Source organism: Ceratotherium simum, chromosome 10, assembly GCF_057802395.1.
Source record: "Ceratotherium simum simum isolate JZ-2026a chromosome 10, ASM5780239v1, whole genome shotgun sequence".
Taxonomy (NCBI): Eukaryota; Metazoa; Chordata; class Mammalia; order Perissodactyla; family Rhinocerotidae; genus Ceratotherium; species Ceratotherium simum.
Genome location: NC_141909.1, coordinates 31469000 through 31496459, shown reverse-complemented (window position 1 = coordinate 31496459; position 27460 = coordinate 31469000). Strand labels below are relative to the sequence as shown.

General features: G+C 33.1%; 1 protein-coding gene across 13 annotated transcripts in view; it reads right to left on the bottom strand.

Moving 5' to 3' along the window:
• MYCBP2 (MYC binding protein 2) overlaps positions 1–27460 on the bottom strand; it is a 256295-nt gene that overhangs the window by 109901 nt on the left and 118934 nt on the right. For all 13 annotated transcript variants that reach the window (XM_087435962.1, XM_087435968.1, XM_087435963.1 and 10 more), the window contains 13 exons: positions 25805–25939; positions 24345–24428; positions 23073–23169; positions 20638–20830; positions 19859–20133; positions 16262–16483; positions 12594–12785; positions 10190–10396; positions 8924–9055; positions 7139–7317; positions 4321–4463; positions 2531–2631; positions 1625–1843 (listed from right to left, as the gene is read on the bottom strand). In XM_087435962.1, the coding sequence (XP_087292088.1) occupies positions 1625–1843; positions 2531–2631; positions 4321–4463; positions 7139–7317; positions 8924–9055; positions 10190–10396; positions 12594–12785; positions 16262–16483; positions 19859–20133; positions 20638–20830; positions 23073–23169; positions 24345–24428; positions 25805–25939 (2179 nt within the window). The remainder of the gene's footprint in view (positions 1–1624; positions 1844–2530; positions 2632–4320; positions 4464–7138; positions 7318–8923; positions 9056–10189; positions 10397–12593; positions 12786–16261; positions 16484–19858; positions 20134–20637; positions 20831–23072; positions 23170–24344; positions 24429–25804; positions 25940–27460) is intronic.

Below are 27460 nucleotides of genomic sequence, written 5' to 3'. Positions count from 1 at the left end.
ATACATCCTAGTTGAGATATACCCAAAAGACAAACACACAGGAAATGAATAATTAAGTGATTTTCTAATTCTAACATTCCCAGTGTCATCAAGAACAGGGGTTCTAGAGGTATGAGAAAGGACATTCAGGTGTAACATCCTGTGGTCCTTACTTTGAATTAGTATCAATACAAACTCATAAAGTATTTTATCTTTAAAACAATACATAGACACATAAATGTGTCTATAAATATATACACATACACATATATAAATATATATACACATATATAAAAATAAATGTTCCCATGTGTATAAATACATGTCTGTTTATATGCGAGTGTATGAACTAGTTCTGTGCACCATAAATATCTAGAAACAATGACTAACCCAGGAGAAATGAGTATCCCTAGTGTACCATTTTAAACACCTATCATTATTGAAAGGAACGAGGGCACTTTGAAAAAAGGGCTGGTTTCAGATCTGAGACAGGAAATATATAAGAGGAACCTGGAACATCTTACCATACCAGAGAGCAAGCACGCTATGAAAGACTACAAGGAGTGTGTCTAAAGGGCTCAGGAGGCAAGCTGAAGAGGCTCCTATCCAACAAAGACATAGGATCCAGTTTCTTTAACAAGTAAAATTCAAGGAAAAAAATAAAGGAGATGGAGGGGTACCTATAGATTAAAAGAGACTTAAAAGACAGATATAACCAATCACAACGTATGGATCTTATTTGGATTCTAATTCAAATAATTTAAAATGTGCATATTTGATGACATGACAGACTTATCAGTATTTTTGGTGTGATAATAATATGGTTATTTTTTACAGGTCCTTATATTTTAGAGACACATAATCAAATATCCATGAATGTGCTTCAAAATAACAGAAAGGGACAAAGTGTGTCGGGAATAAATGAAACAGGTTTGACCAAGAGTTGATAAGTGCTGAATCTGGAATGATGGATAAATGGGGTGACTGTACTAGTTTGTCCTTTTATATGTTTACCATATTCTACAACAAAAAGTTGAATATTTTACAAGCACATAAAACTTAAACTTATAAGTAAATTCACGAAGTGGACGAATCCTCCTTCTCCTCCTTAATTTACATGATACAATTTAAAAAGCAAGGAATAAGGATTTTGAATATTCTATAATAACATTATATTTATACATGTTTTATATGGTTTTTTTTCCTTTACATTGTAGAGTACTTTAAATCTTACATTGGGTATATAAATTTTCAGAGCACAAGCTGTGATACAAATTATATCAGTTCAAAAAATACGATTTTTAAATCTTAATGCTATATCCACTACTATTACAACGTATAATATGCAGTTTAGCATTATATACTGCACTGTACTTATAAAATGACATGAGAACAACTCTCATAAATCCTACAAAACTATACTCTTTAATGGTAAAAATTATGTCTTAAATCTTTTTGTATCTTTGTATCTAAAAATTATGTCTTAAATCTTTTTGACAGTGCCTAACCATCTACTGATTCCCTATATTTAAACACTATAAAAGAAATTATACTTCTGAACAGAGGCAAAGTATCCTTTAAGATATCATTATAGAACATCCAACCAAGTTTTAAATTTAAATTCTCCCTAGGAGTCGGCGCCTACCTTGTAGTGCATCACACATGCAGGTTTATAGGGGTGCTCACTCTCTATGACAGCATAGTGATTAGAGGTTGTGCAAGCAGAGAGGCCTTGTTCAGGCTGGTTTCCTGTGGCGCTGTCTGTTGACTGATTAGGATTGAATGCAGGGGGTGCATACTTTTGATTCAAAATGGCAACTGAGGGAAGCAGCTGTTGGACAAGGCCAAAGACTTCTACAGCCACCTAGTATTAAAAAAATGATTAAATGAGATAATAAAGGTAAAAGTTGTTTTAATATAATTAATTACTATAATTGTTGTTTATCCTTATTATTAAGAATTTCCATCTAGAGATTTTCCTAGCTTAGCTTTCATTCAAAGAGAAATCTGTTCTATGGGAAAAAAAGATTTACCTTAGATATCCTAGATGTTATATTAAAATAACCTAGTCTATATTTTTGAACACTTTTGCCTTTTGTGATCTGCAGTAAATTAGGTTTTATTCAATATTTAATTACACCAAAGAATAGTTTATGATTTCTTCCATGTCTTGAATATTTCACTATTTTAAAACACTTCTATCCTTTTACATGGCTATTATTATTCAAAACAGAAAAGATATGGCATCAACTTCATAAATTAAAAAAATCTCAGTTAACTTAATCGTTCCTTATATATCATATTTCTAAAATATAGTCTTATTCCCAAATTCTTCAAATGTAAAGCCAATAAGTAAGCATAGCAATCCAGTAAACAATACTAAGAACAGAGAGGTTTAACTAATAACTTCTACTATTTAACATGACCATCTCTGCGTGTTACCTATAACCCAGGTGCCTCAAAGATTAAAGTAACTTTAAAGGAAAGATACAAACTCTAAAAAAAATGATATTTAAAAAAAGATTCAAAGTTGTAGAGTTAAATTACACACCTTGGGAATAGCAGCAGCTACTGGTCCTATGTAGGCTATAATGAGGGGAAGCAGCATGGAAAACAGACTGGAAGAGCTAAGCAGTTCTGGAATGTCATCAGCTAAAAAAGGCATTAAAACTATAGTTAGAAGGCAATTTCACGGTAATCTATATGCTACATGAAATCTATAATTCTCTTGAGTAAAATTATAGCTGATGTTGCCTGAGCGCTTATAAAGGACCTGGCACTATTCTAAGGGCTTTCTTTTCATGTGTTACTTCAATTAACCCTCACAATAAGGTACTTTCATTATCCACTTTTTAGAAGGGGAAACCAAGGCACACAGTGTTTAAGTACCTAACCCAAAATCATACACCTGTAAAATGATAAGAACCAGGATTAGAACCTAGAGTAACAGCCACAATTTTAAACTACTACTCTTGGTGTCACACGTGGCTATATGTGCGAATTAGGCAAACTACTTAATCTGTGTGTGCTTCAGGTTACTCATCTGTAAAAGACGATAATAACACTATTTCCCTCATGGGATGTTGTGAAGATCAAATGAGTTAATACATGTATAATGCATAGAATAATGCCTGAACACATTAAGCACTCCAAAAATGTTTGCTGTTATTAAGCTATACTGCCTTCTATTTTTCCAAAGAAAGCACTTTGCTGATGGACATCATCATTTATCCATGAACATGGCGTGGGAAAGATAAGCTGAGTCTAGACTGTGAAGACCTTTACCTTATAGGCCAATTATGCCCAAATACTTGTCTATAGATCTGCTGTTGCATCAGAACGGGCTGGGCACTTATTTAAAATATAGTTTCTTAGCCCAGCCTAAATCCCTGGTTCAGATGGGCCAAATATTCTTTTTAGCAAGCCTTCCAGGTAATTCTGATGGGCAGTTAGGCTTAAGAACAAATATTATAAATAACAGTAAGGAGGGAGAGGCGAGCAACAGTGAATGTTTTTGTAAATACAGTCACATGTCACTTAACAATGGGGATATGTTCTGTAAAATACGTCATTAGGCAATTTCATCATTGTGCAAACATCACAGAGTGTACTTACATAAACCTAGATAGTATAGCCTACTACAGACCTAGGCTATATTGTACTAATCTTATGGGACTACTGTTGTGTATGCAGTCCATCACTGGCCGAAATGATTATATGGCGCATGATTGTATAACTGCTGCCAGTGTGGAGGATAACTAGATAACTAGACGGGGAAGGAGGGAAAAGTGGCAGTAAGATTATTAGGATCCATCCATGAAAAAGAGGACATGTTCTTGCACCATGGCAGCCCGAACAATGGAAGAACAGAGAGAGGAAAATACAAACTGAACAGTTTCCAGTGGTGGAACTCATAGAACTCAATTTAGATAAGTGAACTTGGGGAGATTATTCAGGGTTATCCAGACCTTTGGGTGAACGGTGATACCATTGCTGGAAATTGCACATATAGGAAGAAAAACAGGTTTAAAGGAGAAAACAAAATGCTCTGTGACTGCTAAAAGAAGGATAAAGCAAAGACTCAGTTTAATCAAGAGTTGTTCTCTTACTGGGTTAACTAAGATAACAATATCAGGTAATTGCTTTTGAACATTCTAAAAAATTCTGCATTAGAGTATTAATGGTTTGGCTGATCCAAAATGAAAAGTATGTGTATGTATAGATCTAAATGAATAAAACACCTGGATTCTACAAGATGGTTCCTCTTCAATAATTCTGTGTATAAGTTAGGGAAGAAAGAAGCTAAATATGACTATAAAGAAAGTAAAAGAAAAGTCTTACCATCCACAGCAAGAGCTCTGTGCAAGAGGTCTTTCGCAGCTCGAACAACAGTGCTTACCACAGAGAGAGCTCTGCTACAGTTTTTATCTTCTTCATTGGCTTTACTCAGAAGTTGGGATTGTAAATCTCCATCAAATTCACTCCTGAAACATAGGTAACACATGAGATTATTTAACATGGTAGGTAAAATATGATCTAAGTCTAGGAATCACATCTAGATCAGAGCTCCTCATTTAAAGTTTCAAAAGTTAAAGTTAAAAAAAGTAAATATGTAGGGGGCTGGCCCGGTAGCGTAGCAGTTAAGTTTGCCCGCTCCGCTTCGGAGGCCTGGGGTTCGTGGGTTTGGATCCCGGGCACAGAGCGATGCACTGCTTGTCAAGCCATGCTGTGGCGGTGTCCCATATAAAGTAGAGGAAGATAGGCATGGATGTTAGCCCAGGGCCAATCTTCCTAGGCAAAAAGAGGAGGATTGGCAACAGATGTTAGCTCAGGGCTAATCTTCCTCACACATACACACAAAAAAGTAAATATGTAACCATATAATTTCAAAAAGTAGCAGGGCTTTGAAGAAAAATAAAGCAAGATAAGAGCTAAAGGTATTTTAAATAATATCAAGGAAAGTCTATCTTAGGAAAGATATTTAAACAAAAGCCTGAATTATATTAAAAAAAAAAAAAGGACCTGGGGGAAAAGTATTCAGGCAAAAGGAACAATAAGATAAAGGTTCAGATAGGAACAAGAGTTTGGTGAGTTCAGGAATAAAATGCAGGCAAGTGTGACTGGAATGAAAGGAGAAAGAGTGAAGGGCGACAGGTGGGAAAGGTAAACAGGAGTCATGTGAAGGTCATGTGAAGTTCAGACACCACAGTAACAACTTTACATTTTACACTGGACTGGGAATGGGAAGCTATGAGAGAATTTCGAGCAAGGGCAGAACGTGATATGATTTACAATTCTTTAAGATCACTCTGGCTGTGCTGAGGACAACTGACTATAGGAGGGCAACAGCAAAAGGAGGGAGAGACTGGATTAGAGGCTGTAACAGGGACCCAGGTAGGGGCAGTGATGTTTGAACTAGACTGTTAATTATGGGAGTGGTAGAAAAGGTCAGATTTAGGACATTTTAAAAGTACAGCTGCCAGGACTTGCTGAGGTAAAGTGTGAGGGCAAGAAGGAAGTCAAGAAGGACTCCAAGGTGTCTGGCTGTAACTGTGGGTGGAGAGGAGTACTTTGGGCACGTTAGTCTAAGATGTCTGTTAGCCAACTCCCTAGAGCATCCTTGGAGGATGTGTGTGTGGTAGACTGGTTAAGAGTAGGTCATCTGGAGTCCAATTTCCTGCTTGCAAACTCCAGAACCATAATTTACTAGAAGTGTGACTTTAGGCAAGTTGTTTAACCACTCAGGGTCTCTGTTCCCTCCTCTGTAAAGCAAGGAAAGTGCCCACCTCATGGAGTTACTGTGAGCACTAGCTGAGATGACACAGGAAAAGCACTCCGAGCGCTGTGTGGCATACAGTTAAGTGCTCAGTACATATTAATTACCATCATCATCCCCATTGTTGTCACTCAAATGAAGACATCAAAGAGGGTCTTGGATATTCCATCTAGGGCTCAGAGGAGACGAAAGCTAGAGACAGAAACTTGGGAGCCATCAGAGTAGAACGCTATTTAGTGTTAAGTGATTTAAATTTTTTTAAATTTAATTAATTTTAAATTTAAAGCCAAGGGTATTTAAACCTTGATGGAAAACAACAAAATACCTAAAACACTGTATTTTGTATAAGATATAAAGTCTGGATAGCTGATCCTTCTAAAGGGCTCTCCAGTTTTTCGAAATACCTAACTCTTCTTTTGCCCATAATATGGTTTTTAATCTACGGTTAGAGAAAGAAATAATGTACTGTTTATTGTAGTGCTACGTAACAGAAAAGTTTTTCATGATTGGGGTAAAGGAACTAGAAAGGTTTGCATCTCAGCAGGAACACGCCACTATGCAGCTATTTAACACCTACTATTTCTATTCTACTACACACAGAGAAAGGAAGTAGAAAATCGACATCTTGGGAAACTGTTTTGTACTAACTGTGTCTCCAGATCATTTATGAAGGAAACAGAGGAAGCAGCAAGCCTCTGAAAGTGATAAGCAACTTCAGTGAGTTGATGCTAAGTCAGGTTGAGGACACATGTGGTGAATGGTACTCACTACTACTTATGACTCCAGCTAAGTTGCTAAAAGAAAAATTCAGACGTAGTGAGAAATGTATATTTAAAGGTTTTTTTTTAAACTCCAAATTGTTATCATTCTTTGTTTTCCTCTGTTTACATAAGGAACAGTTTCTGTTAAAGATATTATAAGAAATACATCATTATATATTCTAGGGCCCCAAGGACTAGATTCACGGACTCAATATTCTGCAGACTGGATAATAAAATTAAGGCAACACTAGTACTTGGGTAGAGTTGATTTGATCATTAATGTTTGGTATTTTTAAAAAAGAAATGAATAAATTCCATTTAAATTTGAAACTGCAGACCACAGCCTATAAAATTTACAATAGCACATATGCCCAGTAGATAAAAATCTCAGATACTGAAGAAATAATGATAAAAAACATTTTAAAGCATTCCCCCTTACAGTAAACACTGAATTTATATATTAAAATGAGAGCTTTTTATATGAATTAGCACAAGTATGTGCAAGGAAGATACAATGTATAATTTAATTACAACTACTCACTTAGTGTTTTTTATCTTGATAGTAAATTGTGTATATTCTACCACTTGAAAACAGTTCCCTTATCTCTATGCACACACCTACCTATAGTAGAGTATCTGTGGAATCTGTCCTCTGGTTTGGTTTGTGCCGTTACTACTCAAGCTGCACGTGCTGAATGTAAACGTCACACCATCAGGGCACTGAACTGTGGTCATTCCTCCATCTCCATTGGCTGTACGGCTTCCATAGTTCCTCAAGCGCACAGCATATTTAACATTTTCCTTCACAATAAAGATGTAAAACATGTTTATATTTATTCATAATGTACAGAGGGTATAGAAAAAGAACTCTAGCAGTAAACTAGGCAAATACATTGAATTTCTTTGCCACATTTATAGACAATTTGGTTAAGAGTTTTTAATGAATCAAATGAGATGGCGTTTATTGAGGTTTATTATTATTTTTTTTTTTTGAGGAATATTAGCCCTGAGCTAACATCTGTTGCCAATCCTCCTCTTTTTTGCTGAGGAAGACTGGCCCTGGGCTAACATCCATGCCCATCTTCCTCTACTTTATATGGGATGCCCCCCACAGCATGGCTTGATAAGCATTGTGTAGGTCCATGCCCAGGATCCGAACCTGCAAACCCCGGGCCGCTGAAGCGGAGCATACGAACTTAACCACTACGCCACCAGGCCAGCCCTTGATGTTTATTTTTAACAGAAACTCTCCTAAGTACTTTATGTAATTTAATCAAATTAATCCTTAAAACGATCTACTAAGTTCCATTATCCTTATTTTACAGCTGAGGAATCTGAGGCACAGAGAAGTTAAGTAACTTGCCCAAAGTCACACAGCTAATAAGTGATGGAACTAAGATTTGAATATAGGCAGTGTGACTCTAGTTCCTGCTCTTAATCACACTGTAAAGAGTATTAACCATAATAAAAGATGTTAAATAGATAAGCTTATATTTTCCTTTGATGAGTTTAACTTTCGAAATAATTTTAAAGATGGGAAAAAATAATGGTGCGTTCATTATATTTTTATTTTAAGAGACACTTAAAGACAGAAATAGAGAGGCAGACAGATATGGGGGAAAATATCCATAAGAAAAAGTTGTCCAAAATAAGATGCTCGGCACATAAAAAATGTGAGATACAGAGACTGGTGTCTTATGATCTGTGAGATAAACTTCACAATGAAGGTTTTTTGTTTTTTGGTATTTAAAGTCTTCTTGATGAAGTCTCTGATAAACTTACCTTATCCAAAATTCTGCTCTATAACAAAAATTATTACAGTTCAATTCAGAATTACTCTATTAATAATTAATGTTAAGTACAATTTCTGTTTTGCTAAATAGTTATTTACTGCTAGACAATTAAATTATATAAAGTAATAATAACTTTAATAGTTAATATTATCTATTAAGACCACTTGTTTTAAGAGTTTTGGCACAAGAGAAGGAAAGAAAGGAACTAATATTTATTGAGTTTCTATACTGTGCTAGATATTGAGGCAGGTACTTTATTCCATTATTCAATTTAATCTGAACAACACTACAATGTAGGTATTATCCTTCCCAATCTACAGATAAGTCGCAGTGTTTAAATGATGATGTGTCCAATGTCTTAGAGCTAATACGTGGAAGGCCAGGTATCTGAAGGTAGGTCTGTTTGACTCCAAAACCTAACAATACTTTCCACTATACCAGACTTTAAGTGATCCTTTGCAAAAATAGAATATAATACAGTACAATATCAGGAATATAGTAGGTACTCTATAAACATTTAAAGCATCACATAAAGGAACTACTTTTCACTATATTTTAAGTAAACCATATAAGAATACCTCTTATTTACAAAAGAAATATACTGTTAAATTTACCTTTAAAGGAACCACTTTGTCAAGTCTGATTTCAGCTATATCACTGGGTGAATCATCTGTTGTATACGTTCCTTTGACCAATTCTAGAGATGTCCATCTGTGAGAATGAGTCGAATCTCCAGCATGTTCACTCTAAAACAAAAGGAAACAAAATCCACCATACTCTTAATTTTATTGAACAATTGTGACTTATACTCAATTATTGTTTTTTTTATTTTGGCTGAGGAAAATTCGCCCTGAGCTAACATGTGTTGCTACAGATCTTCCTTTTTCCTTTTTTGCTTGAGGAAGATTAGCCCTGAACTAACATCTGTGCCAATCTTCCTCTACTTTGTATGTGGGTTGCCGCCACAGCATGGCTGACGACTAGTGTAGGTCCGCACCCGGGATCCGAACCCTCAAACCCAGGCTGCTGAAGCGGAGCATGCTGAACTTAACTACTACACCATGGGGCCGGCCCCACCAATTGTTGTTTTTAAGCGGTTTATTTCCTTGCATACAAAATTATCCCATAGCATTTCATACACACTAATGAAATAATTTTTATTACTTTAAATTATTCACATTTATCTGATTTCCTGAGGAGTTTACAACCTAAATTGTATAAATGGGCTTTTCTCATCTGTCTTAAAATGATAGTCACTTCTTCATAAGAAGAGTGCTATATCTAATTAATTATAGAGCCTAATGAAGTATGAAAATAATTAATTGAAAATAATTGCTCAAAAGAACCAAGAAAGAGATAGATTGTTATTTATTAGGAAAAGATTTACATGTTATCTTTCTGTCCCATTTTAATAAAACTTTGTGAAAACTCAGGTAATTCAAATAATTTAGAGAATAAAGCAAGATACAGCTAAATCAATCAATGCTATTTTTACTAAGAATCATCTATTAGCACTCTATGACAAAATTGCTTAATCATTGACACAGTAATAATATCAGTCTGAATATTGTTTTTGTTTCTTGAAAAATTACAATAGCAAAAAAAAATGACTCGTGATTTGTAATCAGAGGCTTAGCTATATAATTTCTAGTCTTTTCATCTAAAATCTCCCCTGGAAGTGTAAAAACTATGAGGCAGGAGTGGTCCAAAATGGCACACAAGCAATCATGTAGAAGCACTCTTTCAATTTCTTTAATGTCATCCCTCTATGACTAATCTGCTAAACTCTCAAAGATCTGAACCATCATACTACGATAATGATGCTAAGCCCTGACACAAAACCCACACAGCAAGACGAATACTTTACGAGTGGTACTTACATCATCAACTAACACCTCTAATTCATATTCATGAATTCCACCTCCACCATAGACAGAAAAACCAACCACAACTATTCCAGGTTTGTCTACTGAAAAACAAATTGCATCTGGGGACCCATTCCCAGTGTTCCAACTTCTTCCCTGACTTGTTTTTGTGAATCGGTTAGCACTGGCTTTAACAGAGTGGAGAGAATTTAGTCCATCAATCTGTGAACAACAAAAGCAATTACATCAGTAGTCTGTACCTGAGTGTTAATAGTATACCCTTAAGAAAACTATACAAAGGTTTCTAAGAAGTTCCATAAAATTACCTATATTTAATAAGTAGGTTTAAACCTTCCTAAAGGTACATTCTATTATGAGATTAACTAGCAATAAAGCCAGATTTTATCATTCTAAATTCACAAATTAGTATTACTTGATAGATTTTCTTCTTTTAGTCATATTAAATTACACATTTGACTTAATTTTATAATATCAGAACTATAACTTGCAAGTTATCACATGAACATAGTAACATATGAATGAATTCTCACCCACTTTGAAGAGAGATACCAAAAATTTCATCAACATTCTATAGACTGATAGTTTTCAAACTATGATACACAAAACTCTAGGAATTCAGCAGAGATAGGTATTCAAGAAAGAGGTGGACTCAAGGTTCCCCTCTTCAGTCAGAACAGCCCTCCTCTTATCTGTATCTTACTTATCAAGTAAGACTTCATTTACAGAAAATGTTCTGTGTCTTAAGTTTGAATATCACTAATGTATATTATGATAACTTTGCAATATTTCAATATATACATACAAGGACAACCTCACTAATTACAGACTTTCATTAGAGAGGATCAGAGAACTTATTTTGGTTTGAAACCACTCTTTTTCATTATAGAGCCTGCTTCTGACCTAACTGGCTGCAGAAATTTCGAAGACCTACAAGAGGACAAAAATTGAAGTTTATGATTCTAGCAAGAATTACATACTGCTCTGGGAAAGAAAGAAATATGGATACCTAAGCCAGGACTTCTGGGAAGTCCCAAGGTTGTATATTACATATACAGGTTGTATATATTAGGCACATGCAATTCTGGGCATTCTTTTTCATTAGAAAGGGAAGTTCATAGGTGATAACTAGGTAGTAACCTTCTGAGGGAAACCTATGCGTTGTAGACTTTTTCCTCCAAGATGCAGTACAGAAGGGAAGCATATTATAGGCTGAATGAATAAGTGAAAATAAAATTAAAATTTTCTGACAAAGGCTTCAAAGGCCTCCTATGCTCAAGTCAAAGCTAACCAAGAAATGGAGGAAGTGCTTCCCAGGGTGAGATACTAAAATCTGCTCAGGTGCATGTAATCATTCAGAAATCCTAAGGGCTAACCTGTCACCATGAATCAGTAATGAGTGTAGACTGGATAGATTAATTCAGAATAGATTCTAAAATAAATCTATACGTAAGAAAAAGCAAAGCTAGGAATTATAAAAGTAAAATAGAGAAAAGACGTTCTTTGGCAAGAAACTTAAGACCTGGGGCCACTGAGTACATCTTAGTTATTAAACATTCATTTGAATGACATAAGATATTTCATATTATGACACGATTGTCAAAACCAACCTGCTGTCTGCTTTTTCGAAAAAAAAAAAATGGAAACATTCTCCAAATTCACTCAAAATGTTTAGATAAATTATAAAACAGAGTGAGCAGGGCATTGAAATAGTGAAAAATAATGTTACTTTACAAAATGTAAAGGTACTGTAAAATGTTTCAAAGTGGTTCCTTCAAACATAATAATATTTGATCTTTTTAAAACTTTGTGATATGTAGTTGTATTGTCGCGATGTATAACAATGTGAATTTACTTAACGCTACTGAACTGTACACACAAAAATGACTGCAATGGTAAATTTTATGTTATCTATATTTACAACAATTTTAAAAAATTTTGTGACATAAGCGAGATAAAAATTATTATTCCCATTTTACATATGTATTTGTGTAGGGTCAATCAAGTGGGCAGAGCTAAGATTTGAACCTCTTTACCTTTTCCATACCATGTGTTCATTATTAGTAGTCCTACTTCTATTACTCATTACTCAGCAATGTGAACTATTTTTGCTTTTATTGGGACATGGCAGTGAGGTTGTGCAATGGAGCAGGTAAGAGAAAAACGTGTACTTTTTATTGTGACACCCTGGGTAAACTGGCAAGAGAGAGGAAGCAAATAACAGTAGAGGAGAGGTATAAGAAAGGGAAAAACAGTCTAGCTTGGAAGTATTTCTTTTTTTAAGAAAAAAAAATACAATGGTATTAAAATGAGTTTCTACAAAGCCAAAATATACGAAAAAAGAAACCATGTGGAAAATTTAAACATGTGCTTATTATCTAATCTCAAAATATAACATTACCTCAGATCCCAGGGCTGATGCTGTCAGTTCACTGACAATACTGGCCAGTAACCCACAGGTGTTGGAGACCAGGTGGGAGGAGAAGAGCTCATTTTCTCTCCTCAGGCTGTTCCTGACTGGGAGCACAACAATGACCAGCATTTTCTCCAGAACTTCACGGAAGCTTGTCATCCCCGAGATATTCTCCTCGCTCTATGACACATGAAGAAAAAAAAAAAAAAACAGTTCCATGATACTGCTTTATTTTCCTTCACATGAGTACTCGATTGCAGAATCCTGTCTTTCTAGATGATACCTTTAAAATTCAGACTTGAGTCTATGTCTAGAAATCTATGCAGTTGTATATGGAGTCACTATATCTATTTTTCACTTGGAAGTTCTTTTTTGAATTATTAGTCTCTGTATATCATAAAAGTAGCACATATTTATAAGGTGTTTGTGTTTTTATTAGTTTTGAGTCATTTTCACTTATCTCTAACTTTTCAATAACAATTGTATATGACAGAAAAAATTCTTCTTTTTAAAGTTTTTTCTGTAAGACAAGATTCCAATCTGAGATGATTATTTCTGGTATATTTAGAGGTAGAGCAACTGAGAAATAGTCTGTACAAATCTATTCCCTAATAAAATTTTTCTGTACATTTCATGTAATAAAAATATGGAATTCTCCTACACATATTCCTATGCTGTTTTACAATTTCCACTGTACTTGATTTCATAAGTGAATATAAGAAATGCCAACCTCTAGCAATGGAAAAATTTCAAGATAAGAAATTACAGAGTCCTATTAAAGACCAACAGGAAATTTTTTTTTTTCCAGAAAAAAAGGGAAAGATGATTAATTTAAAACTGATATCCATCGTGAACATTACCTCTCTTACCATCCTCAATATCTTTTAGCCTATCGTGGACAGAAAGCAAAATGCACTCAATTTCATCAGGCAGCCAATCAGGACCAATGACCCTTTCCGTTTTACTGTGGACTAGGAAGCAAACAATTTGGGACCTAGTTCCAGTTTTTTCATAGCACCTCAAGTTCATCTGTAAAATCAGCGGATTCAGTTATCAAAATCACCTTGTTGCCCCCTGAGCAAGTTCTTCCACAAGACTTACATTTCACATTGCTTTAGAAAATACAGTATAAAAAACAGATTCAACAGATTTCATAAAGTTTAAGGGTCTTAAAGTTAAATCACTCTTCCCAAGACAAATCAAATATGTAAATAAGTGTACTTTCAATCCATTAGAGGAAATTCAATAACTTTTCAGTTAAAATCATCATAAGCATTATTATAAATCACTCACAACATCTTTTTAATGTATAATCTTAGGCTGAAAAGAAGTCAATTTAGAAGTAATCTTTCATCTTTAAGTTATTTCTATTATTATTTGAATAATATTACCATAACATTTAGGTCAATCTTATGTAATTAGTTTTCCTGGTTTTAAAATAATCAATACTTGATTTTGTTAAAATTATAATTCTTTTATCCCTTACATCACTTTTATTCTTCAGAAACTTTACTTTTTGGAACATCTCAGAAAATTAGCTTTGGATGAAACTCAATCTCCAATTGTACCCCATAATCAATAATCTGTAAGGGCTTTATTTGGGGGGTGGGGCATGAAGATGGGTGGAGTGTATTTATTTAGTTATGCCCATTTAGCTTCTAATTAGTAACTGACAAGATTAATACATGAAGCTTTCCAGCTTTCCATATAATCTTAAAATGAAGTTAATAGTGTCATTATGTTTTAGTTGAAGGATTAAAAAAAAGTATTAACACATCACTGGCCACTAAAATTTTAGAAAAAGGAACTCTTATTCACTAGTGGTGGAGTATGTAAGCTGACACTAGCTTTCCAGAGGGCATTTAGGCAATCTGTAGCAAAGTTTTAACATATTTTCTTTTTACTTAAGAATTTTTCCACTCCTGAAGATTTATTCTAGGAAAGTCATCATAAATATGCATAAAAATTTGGTCAATGATATTTTCAGCAACATTGTTTAAAATACTGACATATTGGGAACAATCTAAATATATATGTATATAAAGGATTGATTAACTACATCATGCTACACTCAAATGGTAGAATTCTATAATATCCATTAAAAAGAGGGTAGAAAAATATATACTAACCAGGATATATATTCAAAGAATATTAAGGTAGACATACAATTATTAATAATTACCAAATGTTAGTAGTTCTCAAAAATATTTTTTAAATATTTTTAAATTTTACTATATTTTTAAGGAAAACACTGTAACACTAAAGTGAATTCTACAAGAAAAACACAGATTACCCATAACTTTATCACCTAAGCATTACTTCATTTCTCAGTATTCTCTTTCAAAATATATATTACACACATATCACATACTTTGTTTTGATTTTTTAATTAAAAAATTTAAAAACATCTGCTTTGATATTAAATGGAAAAATATAGTTATTCTTAATGGCTGAACCATGTTCTATCAGGTTGATATATCCAAGTTCAACTATTTCACTTAATGATGAACATTTAAGGTTCTAATTAAGGTTTTTCATTTTTCCTTTTAATAAAATACACATACAGCTTTAGTCTTCAATTATTCCTTGGATAATTTCCTTTGCAAATACTCATTACACATAATACTGAACTGACAATTTATCTTGCAAAAATATGTTAGAACCCCAATTCAAGAGCTGTATTTTTTTCACTCCTGTCTCAACTAGTACCCCTAATTAAAATCCAAGCAAACAGCAGGTATACAATAAATACTTGCTGAAAGATTGAAAGAAAAGAAAGAAAAGGATTACTTAGACTAATTACATAATGCCATAAATCATCTATAAGTTTAGCAGGTTTCCTCATAGTCTCACCAGCATAGGACTTTGTAAGAGAAAAAAATTTATTTTTCCTAATTTTTTTACAAATAACTTGATACCTCAATAGAACTTTCATTCACATTTAATTACTTTTTTGTTTCTATATGTCATTGAAATTTTTCTCGTAATTTTTCTGTTGCTTCAGTCAACAGAAAATTGCTATTGTACAGTAATTAAGATAACTATTCTATTTTCTGCTGCTTTTTTTGCTTTTATTTTAAAGATTATTTCTCACCAACTTGGTAGCAATTATATATGGTTTTCATGGGCATTTAAGTTAATTTTTCTCCATAGTGCTTTCTAATAAACTAGAAGCAGTTACTAAAAATGTTTCCTATGACTATTGTTTTACAAGGCTTATTTTAACATACCAAAATATTACAGAAAAAATGTTTTAAAAATTATTTATCTCCCTAGAATTCTATTTTGGCAATCTAAAATATTATATTAGAATATAAAAGTTTGCTTATAGTATCTGCAACTTTCAAATGGTGCAGCATAAAACAAATTACAGGAATTCTTTGTATAACTCTCAAATTTTTTATAGGTTAGAGATCATTCAAAATAAAAAATTAGAGAAAAAAGATTGCTCATTTAGAGGTAAACATAAGAAGTTTTTTGTTCTTAATTTTAGTGTGAAAATTAATTTTTCACTTAATTTTTGTGTGAAACACATAATTATTTGGTAAATATATTTACCGATACAGAAGAATAAGAAGAATAAGCACCAAGCTAAAGACGCCTCCATTTACGGTTTTATTGCTTCAATACAAAAGATAATGCAGAAAAAAACCTACCTGGCTGAGTTTTTCCATATGTGCTACTAAAAGGGGAAAACGGTGAACTAGTGTTGAGTCATTCTCTGTGCTAACTTGTTTAACAATTGATCGTAGTAGTACTTCTCCATCATATGCAATAGGGAAGATAGAGGTCAGCTTAACAGAAGTGTGACAGAGAGCTGACATAACAGCTGCAAGGAGTCGGCTACTTGATGTCTTGAAGTTTGCTTCTTGGATATCCTTTTAAAAACAAAAATACCCGGCCAAAGAAATACTGCATCAATATAATCCAAGTTCTAGTTATATAAAAGGTAAACAACCTTATTAATCATACCAAAATTTTCTAGCACTCAGTCATTTTAATTGTCTTATTATAGGATATCAATACTTTAAACACAATTGTTAAAGTTAATACCCAATGAAGATGAAGAATTATTAAATATGGTCAAGAAAAATCAGCCTCCTGTCCTTCAGTAAATGAGTTATTTATATATCCTCAGAATCACAGGCCTCTCTAGCACTATTCTTAAAGAAAGATATCAAAAAGGTCCCAATTTGCATACATCTAAGGCGTTTCCGAACAAGCGCTGGAACTATTTTCCCACAAATAAATGATTGAAATTGTAATCCTGTGTTACTAGAGTGTAATGTTTCACTGTTAATGTAGCATAATGTTATTAATGCTGCTCTAATACCATTTCACTAGGTCACAAAATTATGTCATCACATTGCACAGTTTACTCAGAAAAATTAGTGGCATACTTTTATAACAAAGTATTAAAAACAACATAGGATATTCTAATTTACAAAATTGTGTACACATTACTTAGTGCATCAAACACTTGTGTTACAAAGTCAGGCTAAAAGAAAAGCAACATTCTGCATGTTAAACCAACCTTTGTTGAAGTTAGCCTGTTGAGTAGCAAAGGAACAAAACAACCATATCAGACTGCACAGTTGAGAGAGTAATTAAGTTGTGCACTAGTCCAGGCAATAATCTTGCCTCGGGAAATTGAGTGGCAAAATACACTACTCTGCTACATGATATGGATGAACCTGGAGGACATTATGCTAAGTGAAATAAGCCAGTCACAGGAAGGCAAATACTGCATGCATGATTTCACTTATATGAGGTATCTCAAATAGTCAAACTCACAGAAGCAGAGAATAGGACAATGGTTGCTAGGGGATGGGGGAGGGGGAAATGGGGAATTGGTGTTCAACAAGTATAAAGTTTCAGTTATGAAAGATGAACAAGTGCTAGAGATCTGTTGTACAACACTGTATCTGTAGTTAACAATATTGTATTGTACACTCAAAATTTGTTAAGAGGGTAGATGTCATATTAAGTGTTCTTACCATAATTAAATAAATTTTTTTAATGCCAAGAAAAATAAATTCAATATGTTAATAGCTAAAAAAAAATAATAATAACACAAAGACAAAGATACCTACCCAGATGTCATCACTGGAATATCTTTCAACCAGGCTAGGATGCCCTGGTGATGACACTAAATTTTTTTAGGGGAGAAGGAGGTGCTAGAACTTCAGTACAATGTTGAATTGAATAGAAGTAGTGAGAACAGACACCTTGTGCCTTGTTTCTGAACTTAGGGGAGCAATCAATATTTCACAATTAAATACGTGTTAGCTGTAGATTTTTTTGTAGATATCCTTTACTAGATTGAGGAAGTTTCCTTAAATCCTAGTTTGCTGAAAAGTTTTCATCACTAAGTGCTAATTTTGTGAAATACTTTTTCTGTATCTATTGAGATCACACAATTTTCCCTCTTTATTCAGTTAATATGATGAATTAGTTAAAATGTTAACTAACCTTTCATTTCTAAGATAAACCCCACTTGGTATGATATATTTTTTATATTGCTGGATTTCATTTGATAATATTGTTAAGAACTTTTGCATCTGTGTTTCCCAGTAATATTTGTAATAACTTTTTCTTTTAATATCTTGGTCCAGTTTTGATATCAGCATAAGGCTACCTTGATAAAATTAGCTGGGAAGGGTTGTCTCCTATATTTTCTGAAAGAGTTTGTAATAGATTGATCTTATTTCTTTCTTATATGTTTAATAGAATTCACCAATGACAGTATCTGGGTCTGGAGTTTTCTTTGTGGGATAGTTGTTCATAATGAATTCAATTTTTTAATGGCTATAAAGCAATATAGATTTTTCTATTTCTTATTTTGTCAGTTTTAGTTAAGTTTTATTTTTCAAGAAATTTGTCTACTTTACCTAAAGTTATAATTTATTGGTATAAAGTTGTTCATGACATTCCCTTATTATCTTAATGCCTGTCGGATCTAGAGCAATATGCTCTATTTCATTCCTGATAATGGTATTTTGTTTTTTTTCCTTTCTCTCTTGTCTCTCAATCAGACTTGCTAGGAAGTTAATTTTGTTTTTTTCCAAAGAACCAACTTTTGACTCCGTTAATTTTCTCTATTTTCTATTTCACTGATTTCTGCTCTTATCTTTATTATTTTCTTCCCTTATCTTTACTACTTTCTTCTTACTTTGGCTTTGATTTGCTCTTCTTTCTGGTTTCTTAAGGTAGAAACTTATATCATTGATTTTAAACCTTTTTTTCTTTGCTAGTATGAGCAGCGAAAAGTATGGATTTCTCTCTAAGCAATGCTTTAGCTACATCTCACAAATTTTGCTATGTTAATATTTTTACCTTTCAGGGTGAAATATTTTCTATTTCCTTTAGATTTCTTCTTTGATTCACTGGTTACTTACAAGTATTGTCTATTTTCTAAACATTTGGTGCTTTTCTCAATATATGTTGCTATTGATTTCTAATTTAATTCTATTGTGGTCTGAAAACTCTTTTTTTAAGATTTTAATCTTTTGAAATTTACCAAGACTTATTTTATGGCCTAGTATATGATCTACCTTTGTGAACATTATATGTATACTTGAAAATAATATGTATACTGCACTTTGGCACATTCTGTTTTATAAATGTCAATTAAGCCAAGGTGGTTAATAGTGTTGTTCAAATCTTCTGTATCCCTACTGACTTTTTTGTCTAGTTGTTCTATTAATTACTGAAAGAGGAGGGCTAAAGTCTCCAACTATCAGTGTGAATTTGTCTATTTCTCCCTTTAGCTCTGTCAGTCTTTTGCCTCAGATATTTTGAAACTACGATTTGCGACATACACACTTGTAAGGGTCGTGGTTTCCTCATGAATGAATGAATGATGTTAGCATGCAAGTCCACTCACAGCTCTCTCCTGACTGATCTCAGATGTGGGGGCAGTAGGGACTGCTCTTCTAGTGCTGTGCTTGCTCTCACACACTCACTCACTACTGTTCTCTCCCTCTCTTATACACACATGCTCACTCATAGATTCAAAGAGCAAATCAGCAGCTGCACAACAGGTCTGCCAATCTTACAGCTAAAAAATGATAACACAAACAGAAAAAAATTTTTTTGAACTTTGCTTATTTAAGTCACATATACCAAACTGATTTCCTAATTTACCTTTCATAAAAGTTAGAAAGACTGAGGCAACTGCAATTTATTTTCTTGAAGAGTATTGTCACACAGTATGCCATATTTTCAACTACCATTTTTAAAACTTAAATTACCTGATCCAAACAATTCAGCAGATCACAAAGGCAAGCCCACTGTAAGGCAGGTGTTGGGTAGAAAGAATGAAAACAGGCAGTAAAGGTATTATGACACTCTTGAAGGACAGCTTCTAGGAGACTCAAGGGTTGACTGAGATATCCTTGAGGATCATTATCCAACTTCACCATGCAGTGATCAACTCCTTCTGACAAAATCTTTCTTAACAAAGTTCTGGTTTTTCCAATACATTCTGCTAATTTGCTAGTTTCTTCTACAACTGCTTTTCCTGTAGCTTTGAGAGAATAAAGCAGACAGTTATTACATAGAATAATAAATATGCATGGAAACATTCAATATAATTCAAGTAATTTCCTATATAGCTAAAAATTACTAGTACTCATAACCTAAAAATGAAACAATTTAGAGATTAAGTGTTGTCCAAAATTATTTCTTTTTAAAATCTAAATATGAAAGAGAAACAACACTGGTTTTAGCATTTAAGTCCACATTAGTTGTGCAAAATAAAATATTTCTATTTGACAGAATCTGTTTAAAATGACACTTTATTAAAGTATTTAATTTTAGCCTAACGCGACTTTTTGTTATCAGAATGACATGTAATCTATTTTATTCTTTATAAGTAAACACATAAGCATCATAGGAAGCCAACTTTCACCCCTCATTTTAGGAGCAGGTTAAAGGCAGCTGGGGATCTTAAACTCTTGGTTACCCTATATAAACCTTCCCAATGTCTCAAATATTTTCTCCCTAAAGTCATTTATAAAATGCATCATACCTGACACTGGGTAAATTTCACAGGTATAGACACGCAATAACCTCAGACAACAGGTACCGACGAAGCGCAGTCTCTCTAAATCTAGAAGTGTAGCTGTGAACTGGAAACCTTTTAACCCTCTAAGTTCTTCAACTCCTAGGACTAAAGTGGTCCAGCTCCAATGAAGAATACTCAACAGTGACTCAAAACATTCCTAATCCAGAATATGAAAAAATAAATAACAATTAGTTCAAATGTTAAATCAAATGGAAAGATGACATTCAACTTCAAAACTTTATCTTGAACTTTTAACTGAGTTTTGGTAGCCCCAACAATAGATATTCTATTAGTTCATTCATTATATTACCATTAGAAGTATCTTTGAAGCTTGAAAAAAAAGGTAAAGTAGTTAGACATCTATAAAAACAACATTCTTCAATATTTACCTCTTCAAAAATACATTTTTTAAGTTTCCCTGCTACGAACCTACCTAGTTTATCATATAAGTAAGGAAAAAAAGAAAAACACTTATACATACACGTTTACTTGAAAGGAAAATTAAACTCTACATTGTCACTGTTGTATTATGTAAATAAACCAAAAGTATTTTAAACACTTTGATAATTATTGAATATAATAAACTATTTTAGTATTAGATATCAGTGACAGTATCAAATAACTTATGTCTCTATGTTAAGTTCTATAAAACAAACTATAGCCAGCTTTAGACAAACAAGTTAATTGAAGATAAAAATTGACTATAAAATACTAAAAAATTCTTATTTGGATATTTAAAAATTCTAGAATATCCATTTAGGGTGGTGAGCATCCCCTGCAGTTCTAGTTGGTCTGCAGGTTTTATCATGCTTACATGATGACAGATACTAGATGAAGCTCAAAGCAAAGCACTTATTCCCTCATTCCCACCAAATTCCAGTCCTCTGGTATAGTAATACCAAGAATAAGAGTTTATATTTTAGCTTTTTAAAGAAATGATTGAATAGGTTTCTCATCTAAAGATTATAATTACCTAATGACCACAAAACCACTTAGACATAAATATAAAAGAACTACTAAGCACAGAAAAAAGAGATCACTGAAAAAGACACAACAAAGTCAAAGATACTTATTTGGATCAAAAGATACCAAACTGATGTTAATACTAAAAGGATGCCAAGGTACCAAGGAGCCAAAATTCTTGCAGTCTCTTATTCAAAGCACAGTCTCTGTAAACTGCCATGAGGTCAATTTAATATATATGAAAATTTAAATGAGCACACTTCCAATAGAAATATTCACATGATTACATAAGTAATCAGAGACCCATATGTATACATATATAATCGTAAAAAATGAGAATCAAATAGTCCTTTGACAGGAATAGGGTTGAATAAAACATTCTATGGGATACTATGCAAACACAAGAAAATACTGAGAGAGAGCCAAATGTACTAACATGGAATATGTCCATAGTGCATACTATGAAAACTTTAAAAAGGAAGATGCAAAACTTTAAAGTATCATTAAAAACAAATAAGAAGGTTGTATAGCATACTGTAATAACAGAATAATATATTTGTATAGGTATAAAAAATGGTCTGGCAGGATACACATCAAAATGTAAATAGTAGTTATATATGGTAATAATAGGTGATGAGGAAAAAACTTTAATATACTTTTAGTAAAGATTTATTCCTACTCCACCCTATTCCCATCAGGGACATATATTAATTTTGTACTTCAAAAAAACCAATAAAAAAAGCACTCTCCCTATGCATTTTACCAACACAACAGACTACCAATTACATTAATAAATCACATTCATATAGTGCCTTACAATCTAAAAAGCATTTTTGTATCCCTCATCTCATTGGAAATTCATAATGATGCTATCACGTACTTTATTTAGATAACTTGCATAAGAATTCTCAACTAATAAATTAAAGAGCCAGAACTTAACTCAGACTTCCTGAGCAGACATACCATGATCTTTCAATTACACCATGTTGCCTTTCCATTCTACACTGGCAACCCCAATAGCATCATGTGTCTTTAAATGTAGAATGGGGATGGTTAAGTGGTTAAGATTCCCTAGTTAGAAATGCGATTCTCCTATTTAGTTCCTCAAGCATTAAAGTAACGCTTTTTGGTCAACACCACCCTTAACTTTTCCTTCACTTTCTATCTCCTTCAGCATACGTATTCACACATGATTTACTAGAAAATCCACCAGTTATTTCAGAAATAGCAAGGCATGTTAAAATCAGTCAACATCTCTATCTTCCCATTATTTAAAGTGAATATTCTTTGGCCTTGGATGTTAATGCTAATACAAAAACAAATCTGAGTTCATAAAGCTATGCTGAGATAAACTCTTAGAAGAGTGGCTAAATGCTAAACATCAAAATGAAACTGAACACTGGATAGAAAAGCTGAAATTCTAAAAAATGGCTTACCACTGAGACAGTTCTTGCAAAAGATCTCTTTAAAATGTGTACAGGTTCACTGGTTTGCTGTTTCCCTTTTGAAGCACTGCCATCACTGGTCGGCAGTCTGAAGGTAGCAGACACACATAAATTTATGTTGGAAAGTCCAATGACATTCTTCTCTTCACAATATACATTTTACAGTAGTGAAATAATTAAATTATAAATTTAAATATTTTTGTTAGGTAAAATGCCAACATGGGGTTTTTTAGAAACATTTTTCAATGCTAAGCAACATTTTTAGCACGTGAGCACTTCATCTTTTAAATCTCACCTTTGTAAGAGTGGGTAGTAGAGATTCTCTTCTCTTACTAGACAACATATATAACTTATATTCTCTAGTAATGCTACTATTACCAGGAGTAGTCTAAACAACTTATGTTCATAATACTACACATTACAAATACTAACTATACAAGATTGCATAAAAACAAACAAAAATCCCTTCTTGGGAAAAATGAGGTTTATACCATCCAGATTCTTAAAGTGATTACTAGAAAGGAAGATATGGGAGACAGAGAATCACTGTTCTAGAGGTATTTCCTTTAATTTTTACTACTTAAGAAACAATGACATTTTTTTAGCAAGGGTTTACATCTATTTGAATTTTTTATTCTAAAAATTATTGCAGTAATCTCACGGAAATAGATGGATACACATATAGGCATATGCTTCCATTTATGTCTCAATTACCACAAAGTAATTGAAATTCTTAAGTAATGTTAAAAATATAAATATTAGCACATGAGCAAGTTATTACTTGATATTTTAATTAAAAGTGGAAATTTTTCAGCAGTAAAGGATTTTTCAATTCATTCCATCATGAGATGAACAAGAAACATAAGACTGCAGCAAATCAATCAGGTCTACGTCTCAAGACCCCATCTAACACCCCAATTTCATTTCTCTAAGACAAATTTTATTAGTTTATAACATACTGGAATTGATAAGAAAATCAACAGATTAAAAAAATATGTTATTAAAATATTGTTATTGGCATAATACAGATAATCTGAGTCATTAGGTCAAGTCTAAAATTAAGCTTGATGTAGAACTTGTTTAAAAATATATAAGACGTTATATTAAATGTTTTTGTTAAATGTAGCTATATTTCTACTAGTATATTATAATTTGCTGAATGCTTCAAATAGTATCTCCCTTATGACGTATAATTTACAGTGATCCCAGCTCATTACAGCAAAAGAATAAACCATATTAATTAACTATAAATATGCTAAATACCTGTATAATAATTGAGGTATCTGACCAGCATTAACATCGGTACCATTATTTGATTTCTTTGAACTCTTAAACTGGAAAACAACCCTAGGAAGAGAAAAAAATAACAATGATACCAAAACCAACGTGATTCAGGATTCACTGAAGGACATAAGGAATTTAATAATCATGTTTTCAAATCATATGTTAATGAAGAGATAAATTCTTTAAGAAAAAAATGCAAGTAAAAAAGTATTGTTCTGATTTTATTTCTAGCTCTGAATGGCTTAATCAGTAAAATGAAGGAATTGAATCTGATCAGGAACTGCTAGGTGAGCAGCTGTCCTGCCCCCTCCTGAGCCCCTCAGCCCTGCTTTAACCAGAGTAATAAGCTTTTAACAAAATATTTCAACTTAAAGATGGGTTTAAAATCTGCTCAACTAAATATATTATAAGCTTTAGCTTCAAAATGCTATGATATTCCAAGGTTGAATGACCTGTATATGAGAATCACACAGTCCAGGCTCAAAGCAGCCTCCTCAGTCCCAGCATACAATCTGAGCATATGTTGAAAAGGATACATACAACAACAGAACTAATTTTTCTACCACATTCTACTGGAACATTCGGCAACATGGAACTCATTCCATAAATTAACCTGTTGTTTTTTTGGTCAGCTCTGTTATGAGTTGAACAAAACTATCTGAAATGTACTATTAGATAACTTCTACCCATTTCAAACAGTTTATGTTCAAGAATAATAAAGGATAAATGGAATTTCTCTTACAACAGGTGGTCCTTTCAAACACATGAATCAGACTAGAGTATAAAGAAGACTGGACTTAGAGTCAAGAGACTCCAGGTCCAGATTTGGTTCTGTAGTAACGACATGACTCGAAGCTAATCATTTCACTTTTTGTCTATTTCCCTGAGTGTAAAATGGGGCTAATACCTGCTTCACAAAGTTATTGAGGGCATAGAATGAGAGAATACATATGAAAGTATTTTATAAACTGAAAAGCACTCTATACATGAAATTGAAACAGTAAATTTTCCACTACATTTCATTAAAACTATACCATCTCATATTGCTGAAGCTTTGCAATTTATAAACTGTTTTCATAAGCACTGCCAAATTTTATAGCAAGTATAGATTTCTTTTTTATGGTTTCCAAACTCCTCACTATCCTTGTCACTTTCCTCTATATAATTTCTAATTTGGTAATAAGCGTTTAAACAATGTCACACCCAGAAACATATACAAATGCCAACTGATAAGAGCAAAGAACAGTAGCCCTATTACCTCTCTGTTCTGTCTAGACCTTTAATTTATCATGAGATTATATGAATTTAATTTTTAGCAGTCATATTATGCTCTAGCCTTACTAAGATTTTTATCCTACTGAAGTACCTCTAAGCTTTCAAAATAATATCCCACTAATAAAAATGAGAGTTGCTTAAGTAATACTTCAACATTCGCTTACCCGTCATCTGTGGTGATAGAAGCTTGCCCATGAGAGCCACAGTCACTGCTGGGTCCTGACACTCGAGCCCATGCTACATACCACCACCCAGCTTGCAGGAGAACTGGTTCATCAAACATCATTGCATACTTTTCTCTGAGAGAAAAATGAGTGAGTCAAAGACAATACCTTTGCATTTTCCTGTTACATACATTTATTTTTTAAAATTCTTTAAAAACAAAACACAAAATTCACTGTATTATAAGATTCTTGTCAAACAATATTAAAAGCCTTCTATTTTAAGAGGTCTGAACAAAAACACAAATATTAGTTATTTGTGTTATGGTGATGGAATTACATTTCTTCCCCCTCATCTTGAATTTTAAAACTTGCTTAAATGCTATAAAACCTTCATATTAAAATAACACAAAATTTTTTAAATTGTTGGAAAAAAGAAAAAAAACCATGCCAGCCTGGTTGGAAAAAAAAACTTTGAACTTTAGGTTTAAAGTTCATTTACTCAACTACAGTGTTTTGAGATGTAGAATGTTAAAAAAACAGCTCTGGAGTCAGACGGCCTGAGTTCAAGGCCCAGCTTTGTGACTTGCTAGATGCGCAACCTTGGGCAAGTTACTACATCCTCTCTGTACTTCAGTTTCTTCATCTGAAAATAATGTCTAGCTCACAGAGTTGTTCTGAGGATTGAGCTAATTCAGATCAAGTGTTTGGAATTGCGTCTGTCACACAGTAACTACACAAAAAAGTTTTTACTAAATTATTGGAGGAGAGAAAAGGCATGTGTAAACCTAAGGGCATCTGATGAAGATATAAGCAAGTTAACAAAGTTCCAGGTAATAGAGTGGAAGGAACGTGTATCAGTTGTAACTGGGAGAGAGAGAAGAATAAAGGGCATTTGAGGAAGGGGAAGAATGTCACGAACGGAACTACAGAGGTATAAAAGTACAAAACAGGGTCTGGAAACAGCAAGGTGTCCAGTTAGGTTAAAGCATTAAGACAGATGTAGAAAAGCAGAAGGTAGAAAGTCAAAAAAGATGCTGTGAAAGATTACGGAAGTCCTTTAATGCCGGCCTTAGGAATCTGGGCTTTGTTAGTAGGCAAATGAAGAAAATCTAGATGCTTCTCATACATGAAATCATACATTATATTCTTGACTCATAATCATACGCTCAAAAGTAAATGCTAAATGACAATGGCATCTTAGGGCTTTGTTAAAAATTAATCAATCAATTAACTTTCCTGAAATTTCCCTAATCTTCGTTCATATAAAATATAAAAAAATGACTGAAAAACTATCTCCTGATACTGGTTAATGCTTAAAGTGAAGAAATAGTCAAAATTATCTTTAGATTAACTATTTTGTTCTCAAAAGTATTTATCTGTTAAAAGTAAACTCAATGCCTTATTACCATCTTTATTTCAGAAAATATACATTTTCACTACCAAAAAGCTTATGGACACCACACAAGATTTTCTTAAAATCTTTCTTGTTAGGAAGTATGGTATACTATCATTATTAAGAAGCTCAGTTTATATTTTTTGCTCATCATAATGTTCCCTGATTCAATCACTAATTTGTCATAACACAGTGTTGAGATAATTCTTAGGATTACATAGAGAAGACTGACAAAATCTAGGTCTCTTCTTACTTAATGAACC